General features: G+C 40.1%; 1 protein-coding gene across 4 annotated transcripts in view; it reads right to left on the reverse strand.

Moving 5' to 3' along the window:
* Positions 1 to 469: 469 nt before the first annotated feature.
* Positions 470 to 14,208, reverse strand: part of TFCP2 (transcription factor CP2) — a 79,060-nt gene continuing 65,321 nt past the window's right edge. For 2 of the 4 annotated variants that reach the window (XM_054442855.2, XM_063646958.1), the window contains 9 exons: positions 13,957 to 14,067; positions 13,248 to 13,336; positions 10,891 to 10,939; positions 10,410 to 10,503; positions 8,674 to 8,764; positions 6,392 to 6,516; positions 5,501 to 5,643; positions 2,723 to 2,774; positions 470 to 2,002 (listed from right to left, as the gene is read on the reverse strand). In XM_054442855.2, the coding sequence (XP_054298830.1) occupies positions 1,965 to 2,002; positions 2,723 to 2,774; positions 5,501 to 5,643; positions 6,392 to 6,516; positions 8,674 to 8,764; positions 10,410 to 10,503; positions 10,891 to 10,939; positions 13,248 to 13,336; positions 13,957 to 14,067 (792 nt within the window). In that variant the 3' untranslated portion in view covers positions 470 to 1,964. The remainder of the gene's footprint in view (positions 2,003 to 2,722; positions 2,775 to 5,500; positions 5,644 to 6,391; positions 6,517 to 8,673; positions 8,765 to 10,409; positions 10,504 to 10,890; positions 10,940 to 13,247; positions 13,337 to 13,956; positions 14,068 to 14,208) is intronic. The other 2 variants (XM_054442856.2, XM_063646959.1) reach the window with 1 other exon arrangement.

Here is a 14,208-nt window from a genome sequence, read left to right on the forward strand (position 1 = left end):
AGCAATTCTCATATCTTAGACTCCCAAGTAGCTGGGATTACAGGTGTGTGCCACCATGCCCAGCTAATTTTGTATTTTTAATAGAGACGGGGTTTCACCATGTTGGCCAGGCTGGTCTCAATCTCCTGGCCTCAAGTGATCTGCTTGCCTCAGCCTCCCAAATTGTTGGGATTACAGGCGTGAGCCACTGTGCCCAGACTCATTTCTATATTAAAAAAAAAAAAAAGGCATCTAGTCCAACTTTCCTACCCAAACACCTAGATATTAAAAAAAAAAAAAAAAAAGAGAACCAGTACTAAGAATATAAGACAACCAGAAAATGTCTCCTCCTCAAAATGGAGACATCTGGTAATCATTCACTAAAAAGCATTTTGGTGTAATATAACAAGTTGCTCAGGTCAGTTTTAAACAAGTCATTGACTTAATTTTCTGGTTTCAAAGTTTTCAATTTGTTTCAAACCAAGAGAAATTAGACCATGATGCAGATTGAGTTTAATGAACAAAAATCTCTGTATAAAAAACATTTAAACCTTATCAAATGCTTTAAACACACACACACACACACACATACACACACACACAAATTCAAATCCAATACACAATCTTAGAACATTATCTTTGTGTACCTCAACATAACCTGTAAAAGTATTTCTAGATAAAACTTTACAAGTGAAGAAAGAAAACCCATGATGTTACACTTACACACACACACACACACACACACACACAATCATTCTTAAGGAAGAACAAAAACATGGTAAGAGTGTGAACAGGAAGGGAATGCATCTTTTTTTGTAAAGCTTATATTAAAAAACACAGCATGAGTAAAATAACTTCCTATACCAAGAGAAGATGTAGAGAGAGGAAACAGAAAGCAGGGATGAGACTAACTCATTAATAGTTTGAGAATGTCATTCAAGAACAGTAAATTTGGGGAGTTACAGATAATCCCCAGTTGTCACCACCTCAGATTCTTTTGATTCCAATAACTAATGACACTTAAAAAAGCATCTATGTGTTCATTTTTTGTAGGTCTTGATTTGTTCATCATTATTTAGGTGTGCTTTGTCTCTTTCAGTGGTTAATTCCTCAGTTCATACTCAGTGTTATGTCATAGTCACCAGAAGGGCCACAGTAATCAGCGAAGTGAACACAGGTTATAATGGGTGGCACTGGTGGTATGAGAGGGTGAATAAGGAGGGCCAGATTGCCTGGTTTGGATTTCAGCATCACTGCCTGTCAGCTCCTGGCACCTAGCAAGCTACTTAGCCACTGTGTGTCTCCATTTCCTCATCCTCGGTTGGGGGTCACTATAGCACCTACTTCAGATAGTGTGATTAGGGGGTTAAACAAGATGGTCATTAAAAAAATTTATCAAACTGCCTGGTCAATAAATGTTAACTGAAAATACTATTAGTTGTGGTATTACAGGGGAACCAAAAGGAAAATTCTGTCTCTGTATTTCTCCTCACTGATAAAGTTTTCAGGGACAAACTGTGGCAAAAAGCAGAGATACCAGTACATTTGAGACCAGTACAAAGAGATTGAAGACCTAGTCTTATGAATATAGATACCCATTTTTATATAAGAAAAAAATTACAGGGCTCCATATCACAAAATTTAAGATCTTCCTGTTAAACATCACACAATTCCCATCATCATTATGCCCTACATACACTCTAAATTATGTAGAGTTTCTACTGATATTCAACAACAACAAGGTCCAGAAATTTTAACTAAAACAGCTGCAGAACTGCATGTTGGGCAATAATCTGTGTGTGCCACAAGAGCTTGGGCCAACACAGAGGGCCAGGATTCTGCCTCCATGGCCTGGACTCCTCCACACACAGTCAGATGAGTCAGGTTCTTGCAGACCTTCAAATCTCCATTCATATCCCCCCTTCAAGAGGGCCATCTTCAGAGGTGAAGGAAGCAGCAGCCACTGGGCACGAAACGCCGCACTCCTACTTCAGTATGATATGATAGCTATCATTGGTTTCTGCTGTTAAAAAAAAGAGAGAGAGAGAGAATCATCTTTAGTCACCTCTAAAACACAGCAGGAGAAACAAAGTATAGTAAGATTCTCGTGAGAAGGGGAAAAAAGGGAGGTGGAGGTTGCAGTGAGCTGAGATCACGCCACCAGCTTGGGCAACAAGACTCCAGCTTGGGCAACAAGAGCGAAATTCCATCTCAAAAAAAAAATGCATTATAAAAACAACATGCCTCAATTTCCTCATCTGTAATGGAAGATGGAAGAGAATGGCAAAAAGCCGGGCCGGGCACGGTGGCTCATGTCTGTAATCCCAGCACTTTGGGAGGCGGAGGTGGGTAGATCGCTTGAGGTCAGGAGTTCGAGACCAGCCTGGCCAACAAGGTGAAACCCGTCTCTACTAAAAATACAAAAATCAGCCAGACATGGTGGCACGTGTCTGTAATCCCATCTACTTGGGAGGCTGAGGGAGGAGAATCACTTGAACTCAGGAGGCAAAGGTTGCAGTGAGCCGAGATCGTGCCACTGCACTCCAGCCTGGGCAACAGATCGAGACTCTGTCTCAAAAAAAAAAAAAAAGCTGACTTAAAAAAAGTAACAATCTCTAATATTGTCACTTTCTTTACCCAAATATGGTTACTTTTCGTCTCTCTCCTCAAAGAACTATGTACTTTGCCTAGTAGTAGTAAAGCAGTTAAACTGCTTAGGGAAAGATGTTTGTCTTACTATTACCTTTCATTGTGTCCAGAATAAAACATGCTTCTTCCTGAAAGTTCTGTATCATCTGAAAAAAGCAAGAAAATTTGTGATTATTTAAATGAAAAATAACCCCTTTATATTCCTGTGTCCCTAAGGACTACCCTACATCCAGAGGGATTTAGATGGGAGGCTTTACAGGTCACAAATAATGTATTTCTTGAATATCTAGGATCATAAAAGTTTTTTCCTCCCCTCCCGTTTGGCTTTTAAATATTAAAAAACTAAGCAGATTAGAAGAGTTGTCTTAAAGCCTGGTATGCATTTCCCTGGGTTAACCCCAAGACCCTCCAAGGAGCACACAGACACTAATATGTGCATACAGGAGAATTGACTTCCGTGTCTTCAACTCCCATATGTGCTCTTTCCTAAAACCTCTTTAATTTTCCTTCCCCACTTTCCCTTCTCAAACCCCCTTCTCCCATTTTACAAGATAAAGGCATGAGTTTCATCCTCCCAGGATCCTAGTAAGGTGGCCCATGATGTGAAAGCTTCAGGTGGCAAAGTGGAATGGCAAAGGTGAACTCTAATAACTGGGCAACAGACCCTTTTATGAGCCACATGGTTTCTAACTCTTTCCTTTCACCAGAATTAAAGAGTAACCTAATCACAAATTGTCCTAAGATAGAGGATTCAAAATGATTTTTGGATAATATCACTATGTAATTTCTGGTATATAATTCTGAAGTATAATCTAATGACATTGTCATTACAAAATTCCATCCATTGCTATCAATTTATGGGAATCAAGTCCCTCAGCATTTATATCTAGAGGAAAAAAACAGAATGGAATTGATGCTGAAATCCTATGTCATTCCAGCAATCAATAGGCAGTATTCATCTACAAAGGAAATAATTATGTGCAAGGGTACGGGTAGGGAATGAAACAATTTCATCGAACTCATTCATAGATATACCTGTAATAATTTTTTTCTTAATTTTTTTTTTTTTTTTCTGAGACGGAGTTTTGCTCTTGTTGCCCAGGCTGGAGTGCAATGCCCCCATCTCAGCTCACCGCAACCTCCGCCTCCTGGGTTCAAGGGATTCTCCCGCCTCAGCCAGGCAGGTGCCTGGCACGTGCCACCACACCCAGCTAATTTTGTATTTTTAGTAGAGACAGGGTTTCTCCATGTTGATCAGGCTGGTCTCAAACTCCCGACCTCAGGTGATCCACCTGCCTCAGCCTCCCAAAGTGCTGAGATTACAGGTGTGAGCCACTGAGCCTGGCCTTCTTTTTTTCTTTTTTTGGATGGAGTCTCGCTCTGTTGCCTAGGCTGGAGTGCGGTGGCGCAATTTCAGCTCACCGCAACCTCTGCCTCTCGGGTTCAAGCAATTCTCTGCCTCAGCCTCCCAAGTAGCTGGGATTATAGGCACCTGCCATCATGCCCAGCTAATTTTTGTATTTTTAGTAGAGATGGGGTTTCACCATCTTGGCCACGATGGTCTTGAACTTCTGACCTCACGATCCACCCGTCTCAGCCTCCCAAAGTGCTGGGATTATAGGCATGAGCCATTGAGCCTGGCCAGCCTTCTTAATCTTTAATAATTACTTATTAAAACATGTAGCATATTTACATTATTTTAATCAATTGTATAATTATGATAATTCCATTATAATAATTTTTACATTTTTATTTTAAAACTTTGTTTCAAACAAATATAGTAGGATAATCAATAAAAGATGTTTGTGCATAAAAATATGTTATGGTAAGATGGCCAGGCGTGGTGGTTCACATCTGTAAACCCAGCACTTTGGGAGCCTGAGGTGGGTTGATCACTTGAGGCCAGGAGTTCGAGACCAGACTGGCCACATGGTGAAACCCAGCCTCTACTAAAAATACAAAAATTAGCCGGGCATGGTGGTGGGTGCCTGTAATACTAGCTACTTGGAAGGCTGAGGCTGGAGAATCGCTTGAACCTAGGAGGCAGGGTTGCAGTGAGCCGAGATCACACCACCGCACAACAGCCTGGGCGACAGAGTGAGACTGTCTCAAAAAAAAAAAAGTTACAGTAAGATAAAATTCAATGGGGGAAGTAAATGAAAATAAGAGTTCAAGGAAACAGCGGAATAGTATAAGAATTCTAACTGTTAAAGAAAAGCACAATCATGTATTTGTTTTTTTAATGGATGGTGGTGGTATTAAATCATTTTTGTATTGGTTACATGGGATGCAATTAGAATAATGATGTAACCATTTCACTTAAAAATGTCATTATATATGCCCAGAAATGACATCTTTTACAACTATTTAAACTTTAACAAAACATTTTAAGTCAACCTAAAAATGTGCATGGGAATATGTGGTTTTTAAAATATTTTAGGACCAGGCACAGTGGCTCACATCTGTAATCCCACCACTTTGGGAGGCCGAGGCGGGTGGATCACTTGAGGCCAGGAGTTTGAGAACAACCTGGCCAACATGGCAAAACCCCATCTCTACTAAAAATACAAAAATTAGCCAGGCGTGGTGGCACACGCCTGTAATTCCCACTATTCGGGAGGCTGAGACAGGAGAATCACTTGAACCCAGGAGGAGGAGGTTGCAGTGAGCTGAGATTGGGCCACTGCACTCCAGCCTGGGAAACAGAGAGAGACTGTTTCAAAAAAAAAAAAAATTAGGAGGAAAGCAAGCAAAAAAGTATGAAACCCTCTGATCTAGAAAACAGAACACTCTGCCCCAGGAGAACTGCTCTTGCTCCATGCGCTGACAAATTAATCATCATCTGGTAATTCAACTGTACTGAAAAATCTACCTCATCACTGATGAGCACATGAATTCCTGTTGGCCCCTGCTTGTAAATCTGGCTGATCTGGCAAGGGGAAATGCTGAAAAGCTGAGCAATTTTTTCTGTCAATTCAACAGCTGTCAGTTCTTCCAGATAGATAGCATGGTAAACTGCGAAAGGGAGAGAGCAACAGCAGTCAGTACAAAGTTTGTCCACTCTTACAGGTAACTTGATCACTAGGAATGCCCACTTTTCTAAAGGACTCAGAAATCACACTGCCTAAGTTCAAATCCTGGCTCAACCACTTGCAGCTGTGTGACCTAGGACAAATTATTTAACATCCCTAGGCCTCATTTTTCTCACGTAAATACTGGAGATAACAGTAAAATCCTCCGCAAAGAGGAGATATTAGTTGTAAATATTAAAGCATATAAAAAGTGTTAAGAATAGCACCTGGCTGGGCGTGGTGGTTTACACCTATAGTCCCAGCAATTTGGGAGGCTGAGGCAGGGAGATCACTTGAGCCCAGGAGTTCAAGACCAGCCTGGGCAACATAGGGAGATCCCATCTCTACAATAAATAAAACAATTAGGCAAACGTGGGGTGCACACCTATAGTTCTAGCTACTTGGTAGGCTGAGGGGAGAGAATCACTTGAGCCCAGGTGGTCAAGGCTGCAATGAGTCATGATTGCGCCACTGTACTTCAGCCTGGGTAACTGAGTGAGACTCTGTCTCAAAAAAAAAAAAAAAAAAAAGAATGGCACCTGCCATGTATTAGGAACTTAATAAATGCTAGTGATTATTGTTACTTCTAGCAAATACTAAATCTGCTGTTTGATAGTTTCCCATCACACATGCCCATAAGTTATCTCTTAACCTTTCTTCATATCTGTCCTGGTGCGTCCAGAACAACCTACCGAAGAAAGTACCATTTGAGTCTCCATCCTCATGCTTCTGCTGCTGTTGCTGCTGCTGTTGTTGCTGCTCCCTCAATTGCAGTGATTCCTGACAAACATAAATGGTTAACCTTGGACGCACCATCCTAAGGGGGAGGAAAAAGGCTAATTAGTCTTACATTCTTTATGGTAAGCACAATAAAAAGAAGGGAGAAATTGTGTTTCTACATTAATCGTATAGAGCAGATGAAAATTGAAAGCTCGTTGGCCAAATGCAATTAATTTGCTATGTTTTATTAGTTCCCCAGTAGTAGGGTTTTTTTTTCCTTAAGTGGAATTAGTTCCAATATGAGACATCATATAAACCTCTGAACTTTTGGCTTTTCCTGAAGACTCAGATCTAGCAATCTTAGGCCCGCATTCTCACATGAAAACAATCAGCTGTTCTTCTTACATGATGCATATATTCTTCACTATACCCCAGTCTTGACTGCCATTCATTTCCATTACCTGTATGTACTCTATAGTCATTTGAGTTTGTGGCCTTTGGTGTAAAAGTTAGAAATAGTCAAAATATAAAAGCCACTGTCTAATAGGTCAGGTTCAAGACATACTTTTTACTAAAAAATGCCAACACAGTAAACTAGATCATCTTATTTCTCTCATTATCTTCTCCTAACTAGCCTAAGTCCTTTTTCTGTTCTTCTTAGAGAAAGATATTCAACTACCTCTTGATCTGATCATCTTACTCCTTCCAATTTCTAAACACCCTTTAGATAATATGCTTGAAAAAATGAAAGATCAATTATTTTTCCCCAAGTCATCAACCTCTGATTTCACTTCTTTCCTTAAAATTTTCCAAGATTCAACATCCCTTATGACGTAGACAAAAACAAATATGACCAGGCACGGTGGCTCACACCTGTAATCCCAGCACTTTAGGAAGGTGAGTCGTAAGGATTGCTTGAGCTCAGGAGTTTGAGACCAGCCAGGGGAACATGGCAAAACCCCGCCTCTACAAAAAGTACAAAATTAGGCGGGCGTGGTGGTGCGTGCCTGTAGCCCCAGCTGCTCAGGGATCTAGGCAGGAGGATGGCTTGAGCCCAGGAAATCGAAGCTGCAGTGAGCCATGATTGCATTGCGGCACTCCAGGCTGGGTGACAGAGCAAGACCCTGTCTCAAGAAAAAAACCCCAAAACAAAAGCAAACCAAAAATAAATACTGCGCAATCTGTTTTACTGTGTAGTCACTGATTTGGTTCTGTTGCCATTGACCTAAATGCTTTTTTCATCAATGTTACTACAACCTATTTAAAATTGTAAATCCCAAAAAAGGACCACAAATTACTATGTATTTTAACAATTACAGGCAGATACTTCCTACCCACATTTGCCGGGTGCGGTGGCTCACGCCTGTAATCCCAGTACTTTGGGAGGCCAAGGCGGGCGGATCATGAGAACAAGAGATCAAGACCATCCTGGCTAACATGGTGAAACCCCGTCTCTACTAAAAAATACAAAAAATTAGCTGGGCATGGTGGCGGGCACCTGTAGTCCCAGCTACTTGGGAGGCTGAGGCAGGAGAATGGTGTGAACCCGGGAGGTGGAGCTTGCAGTGAGCCGAGACTGCTCCACTGCACTCCAGCCTGGGCGAAAGAGTGAGACTCTGTTTCAAAAAAAATTTTTAAAAAGTAATTCCCACCCACATTTAAGAATGACCACTTCTCCAGTTAAAACCAACTTGGGACCTTTGCACCTGTTGTTCCTTCTGCCTAGAACAGTCTGCCTTCCTGTGACTCCAGAGCTGCATCCTTCTCAGAACTCAGCTTAAATATCCCCTCCTTGGAGAGGCCGTTCCTGACCATATTCTGGGCACCCTATAGCCCACAACCTTGTTTTTTGCTTATTTGTTTTGTTTTCCTTCAAAGCTCTTATCACTATCCACAATATTTATTTATCTTACTCCCCATTAGAAAGTAAACTCCCTAACAATGGGCACCCTGTTTTGCTCACCAATATATTAATATTCCCAGAGCCTACAATAGTACCTGGCTCATGAAAAGGATGATGAATTTTCATTGGAAAATTCATTCACCTGGAAATGATAAATGGAATATCATGGGGAATTCCTTGGACAAAGTGCAAGAAAACATTTTTTAAAAATCTTTATTTGGTACATAGCTGACATTTAAAAGAAATGTTTTGAGAAGGTGTATTTAGCTGTGTAGAGTATTGTGAAGAATTCCTGAATCCAAATCCATTTGGAATCCCAACCTCATTGATATTTTAACACTAATTACATACCGGCCTTTTAATGCATTAAAAAGTCTGATTCCATCTGCAGGGCCACAGATTTGGATCACATCATCTCTAGTTAATTTCAATAAATCTGCCCCTGGAATAAATATAAGAAAATGGATGATAAAGGCAAAGATTCTCTTTGTTAATGACTATTAAAATGGGCTCTATTATAAGGACACCTCATTACCAGAATGCTACAATCCATAATTTTCTTCATGGCATATAAGGCCCATCATGACCTGGCTCCTACCTCCTCTCCCGTCTCAATTCCCCTCAATTAACCTCCCCACTTAATCCTATGCTTTCATCATACTGATGATGTCTAATGAGCAAGTTGTTCTTTCTGCCTGAAATAACCTTCCACTCTCTAAGCTGGGCACAACATGCCTGTAGTCCCAGCTACTCGAGAAGCTGAGGTAGGAGGATTGCTAGAGGCCAATCGACTGTTAGGAGTTTAAGACGGTTAGGCATGGGCAACATAGCAAGACCCCATCTCTTAAAAAAAAAAATCCTGGGCCAGGAGCAGTGACTCACACCTGTAATCCCAGCACTTTGAGATGTCGAGGAGGGTGGATCATTTGAGGTCAGGAGTTCGAGACCAGCCTGGCCAACATGGTGAGACCCTGTCTCTACTAAAAATACAAAAATTAGCCGGGTGTGGTGGTGGGTGCCTGTAGTCCCAGCTACTCGGGGGCTGAGGCAGGAGAATCGCTTGAACCCAGGAGGTAGAGGTTGCAGTGAGCTAAGATTGTGCTTCTGCACTCTAGCCTGGGTGACAGTGAGACTCCGTCTCAAAAAATAAATAAGTAAAAAAATCCTGGATTCGCCTCATGTGTCACACATGCTCCCTAACACCAGATCCTCCCATGAGCATCTTACTGTCACTATCAGAATACTTATCTACAGCATCAAAACTATTTATCATTTTTTCAGAGTTTTATTTTGATTGGATTAGTTGTGTTTTGTTTCGGTGCTTTTTTTTTTTGGATACCAGATGATTAATGGGCTATTTGATCAGGAAGTATGCCTCATCCATTTGTGTATTCCTACTACATCAAAAAGTGCTAAATAGGCCAGGTGCCGCAGCTCATACCTGTAATCCCAGCACTTTGGGAGGCCAAGAAGGGCGGATCACTTGAGGTCAGGAGTTTGAGACCAGCCTGGCCAATATGGTGAAACCCTGTCTCTACTAAAAATACATAAATTAGCTGGGTGTGATGGTAGGCACCTATAATCCCAGCTAATCAGGAGGCTAAGGCAGGAGAATCGCTTGAACCTGGGAGACGGAGGTTGCAGTGAGCCGAGATCATGCAACTGCATTCCAGCCTGGGTGACAGAGTGAGACTCCATCTCAAAGAAAAAGAAAAAAATGCTAAATAAAAGTGTATTTTGTAAATGAAATAAATTATAGTGATATCAAGGGGAAAATTTCAGACTACCTGCAAATGCCCCCTTGATAAAACTCTACAAAATATACATTTTAAAAAGTGTTGTATGAAATAAGCATTTTTAAATTAAATTGAATTTAAACTAAAAGGTGTTTGTTTTTAAGTATTTCACAGCACAGCTGCAGCTAGTGAGAAAGTCTTAAGGGTTCTATGAAATTCATTTCATCAGAAAAATGCAGTAAGATCTCTCATACACATATACACACACAACTCTCCCATGGATACCAGGAGGCCCTAGAACGCAAAGGAAAATCTCATGCTAGGGAAAACAAAAGAAAAAGAAAATTTAACCTGAGAAGTTTGTGAAAAGCCTTGTGAATGTAGAAAAACGATTTCGATGCAACCACTGCTGAGCTTCCTGAGGTGTGGTTGTTGGTAAGAGGTTCTGAAAGGGAGAGCACATTTTTTAGGTAACCAAATAGATTTGTCTGTTACCCCATTAGGTAACACATAGCCAAACACCCACACAACCCATACTCAGGCCTAGTTTGTGAAAGTTATTTTCTCTTTCTCCAACCATGCAAGATGCTCAGAGTTCCATCCTTTTCTTCCCCACTAGACTGTAAGCTGCTCAAATGTAAGGGTCCTGCATTACTTGTTTCATATCTTTAGTCCCTAGCACAGTATCTGGTTCATAGTCAAAATTCAATAAATGTTTGTTTAATGAATGAATGAATAATACTCCCTAAACGTTGGGCATTTCTACTGAATTGGACAGTCATCAAAGTATTACCAGACATTGCGAGTAACTGACATTCAACTTTAGACTTACATCTGTGACTGGAGGGGGTGGCTCTGGCTGGTGGTTTGGTGAACCATTTCTAAAGAAACATTTAAAATGAAAGGATGAGTCCATGATACATGCTGGGGCTCATTATTTCATTCCTCAGCTTCACAATAAATCTTACGCTAGAGATTAGAAAAAAAATCTGTGCTCTCTCATAACACATTCTTATTCTTCGACTCAATACTTTAATTTTCTATTAGTTTAACCTAAAGACTTTATGGGGAGGGGGAGAAACTATGTCATTAGCAACATTTTCTTATTATTGAGGAAACTGAAGAAAATATCGACATTTCAATAAATTGGAACTGATGAGATAAATTATGGCATAAAAATATTTAACCATAAATTTACTAAGATGAAAAATTATGAAAGAATAATTATCAAGAAAAAAATTTAAAAATAAAATGAAAAATATCAGGATACAAAATTTTATCAATACATTACTACTGTAGGAAATACATAAATATGCACACATATACAAGAAAAATATTGGAAGAAAATTTATGCAATGCAATATCATCACATTTAGAATAAAAAACAATTTTTTTTTTTTTTGAGACGGAGTCTCGCTCTCTCGCCCAGGCTGGAGCGTAGTGGCACGATCTCGGCTCACTGCAAGCTCTGCCTCCCAGGTTCATGCCATTCTCCTGCCTCAGCCTCCCGAGTAGCTGGGACTACAGGCGCCCGCCACTACACCCGGCTAATTTTTTTGTATTTTTAGTAGAGACAGAGTTTCACGGTGTTAGCCAGGATGGTCTCGATCTCTTGACCTTGTGATCCGCCTGCCTCCGCCTCCCAGAGTGCTGGGATTACAGGCGTGAGCCACCGCGCCCGGCAAAAAAAATTATTTTTAAAGCAGCCTCAAAAATTAGTGCTGCCTAATTTATGATCCAAGGGTTATCTCCACACTCGTTTTTCTTTTTCTTTTTTTGAGACAGAGTTTCACTCCTTTGCCCAGGCTGGAGTGCAGTGGCATGATGTCAGCTCACTGCAACCTCTGCCCTCTGGTTTCAAGCGATTCTCCTGCCTCAGCCTCCCAAGTAGCTGGGATTACAAGGCGCCCACCGCCACACCCGGCTAATTTTTTTTATTTTTAGTAGAGACGGGGTTTCACCATGTTGGCCAGGCTGGTCTCGAACTCCTGACATCGTAATCTGCCCACCTCGGCCTCCCAAAGTGCTGGGATTGCAGGTGTGAGCCACCGCGCCCAGCCTGTTTTTCTTTATATGTTCTTTGTCTATGAATTGTCCCTCTTCCCTAATGCCTACTTTTATGGAAGAAGTTTAACTAGTATGAAGTACATGACAAAGAGAAGAGAAAAATTTTTAAACACAGCTCTTAAACCCTATATCATATTTGGAATTACCTATAAGTAGAATGTATCATCTATGTGGATGTTAGGATTTTTTTTTCTTTTAAAAAAAGATCTTTTTCCTTTTTTAGCCTTAACTGCAAAATTCAAATTTGGTATTCAAACTTAGTAATTAACTTATCTTAGGGCCCTAGTTATATGTATTCCTTCTACAACTAATACCTACTTTTATTCTTAATTGTTATGTTTTAAATATTTAAGCTACCTTAATTAAATCCTTTAAAAAGTAGGTCAGACATAGAGCCTAAATAAATCCAAAACCACAAACATTGCAACCAAACAATATGCTCACACATTTGGTAGCCTAACTATTTCAAGTTTCAATATGGTTATGTGAAATACATGTTAAATGCTCGGACTATAATACAGCTACTTTTTAAAATTGGAGTAGGCGTCTATACCAACTTTCAATTATCTCTTATGGTAAAATATAATAAGGCAAGATTAAATGTATCCCATAAATAATTCCAAAACTTCATTTTAGCCATCATCTTCAAACTTATTTCCCCAATTATCAAAGATTCATAATAATTAGGTGTTAGAAGTATTCCTAACAAGTAACAAAACAAATTTTAGTGTTTGTACAATTGTTTCCAGTTCCCAAAGACCACGGTCTGGTGCAAGTATGATCAGGAAGTGAAATAACCACAAGATGTGCAGTAATAGGGAGAGGCAAAAAGCCCAGATCATCAGTCCCTGAACCACTAAAAATTGACCATAAATGCTACTTTCTAGTGGGGGGAAAAAAGAAGAGGAGGAGGGAGAGGGGAGAACACAAAGAGAAGAAAGGGCTATATAAAACTCTTTCAATCTCTTTTGAAGCTACTCCAAATCTCAGTTAATATATAAATCCATCAGAGAACGACCAAATAGATGTACTTATTGATTTAAAAAGATCTTGTTTATGAACAGGTAATGAAAGAATATATATTTTGGACAAATACAAGCCAATTTTATTTCCCAGACTTACCCTTCCCCAAGAGAAAAACTGCTATGGGAACTGTTGAAGCCAGGTGATGGGGAGTTATTGACATATGTGATCTCGGGCCATGGAGAACACTAAAAACAAAGGATAAGTTAGATAATGAACAAGCACATTTGACCCTATGATTTGACTAAAACATTGTTACTTGAATGGCACATCTTGATTAGTAAATCTTAATTCCTCAGAGACTCCCATAAGCAATAGAGAACACTGCTTCTCTTTCTGCCATCTTGGAGCCTGTGGAGGCCTGCTGGGAATAGGACTTCTAAAAGGAAATATGTCTAGAAAACTGTGGTCCTGGGCCATTTTTGTTGGTTATAAGTGGGTTCCAGAACCAAAGGCAGCACACAGCTCTTCTTAAAATTGAAGGTGGTTTATGCCCAAGATGAAACTGAATTCTATTTGGGCAAGAGATGTGCTTATGTATACAAAGCAAAGAACACCACAATAGCTCCTGCAGCAAACCAAACAAAACCAGAGTAATTTGGGGAAAGATAACTTGGACACAGAGGCAGTGGCATGGTTCATGCCAAATTCTAAAGCAATCTTCCTGTTAAGGCCACTGGATACAGAATCCATGTGATACTGTGTCCCTCAAGGCTTAGGAGAAGTAAATTCTGACCAGTTTGGAAGTGATAAATTTTTAAGATTAAAAATTATGAACTGAAATTGTCACCAAAAGAAATCTTTTTACCTCTGTGAGTATGGTTGTCTCATAGGAAGGCTGATATTTCTCCTTTTCATGAGGTGTTCGTTTCTCCATTTTTTCCCTATCCGTTTTTTGCTTTCTGTCTGCACCTTTGGGCTGAAATGAGAAATATTTTGTTTTAAATTCAGGTACTCACCTTTTAACCCAAAATATGGCTTCCAAAAACTTAAATATTCATGTATGAAACAAAGTTGTATGTGCAGTGATATAAAGGCAAGACACATCACTTTAAGTTTG

This window comes from Pongo pygmaeus, chromosome 10 (assembly GCF_028885625.2).
Source record: "Pongo pygmaeus isolate AG05252 chromosome 10, NHGRI_mPonPyg2-v2.0_pri, whole genome shotgun sequence".
Taxonomy (NCBI): domain Eukaryota; kingdom Metazoa; phylum Chordata; class Mammalia; order Primates; family Hominidae; genus Pongo; species Pongo pygmaeus.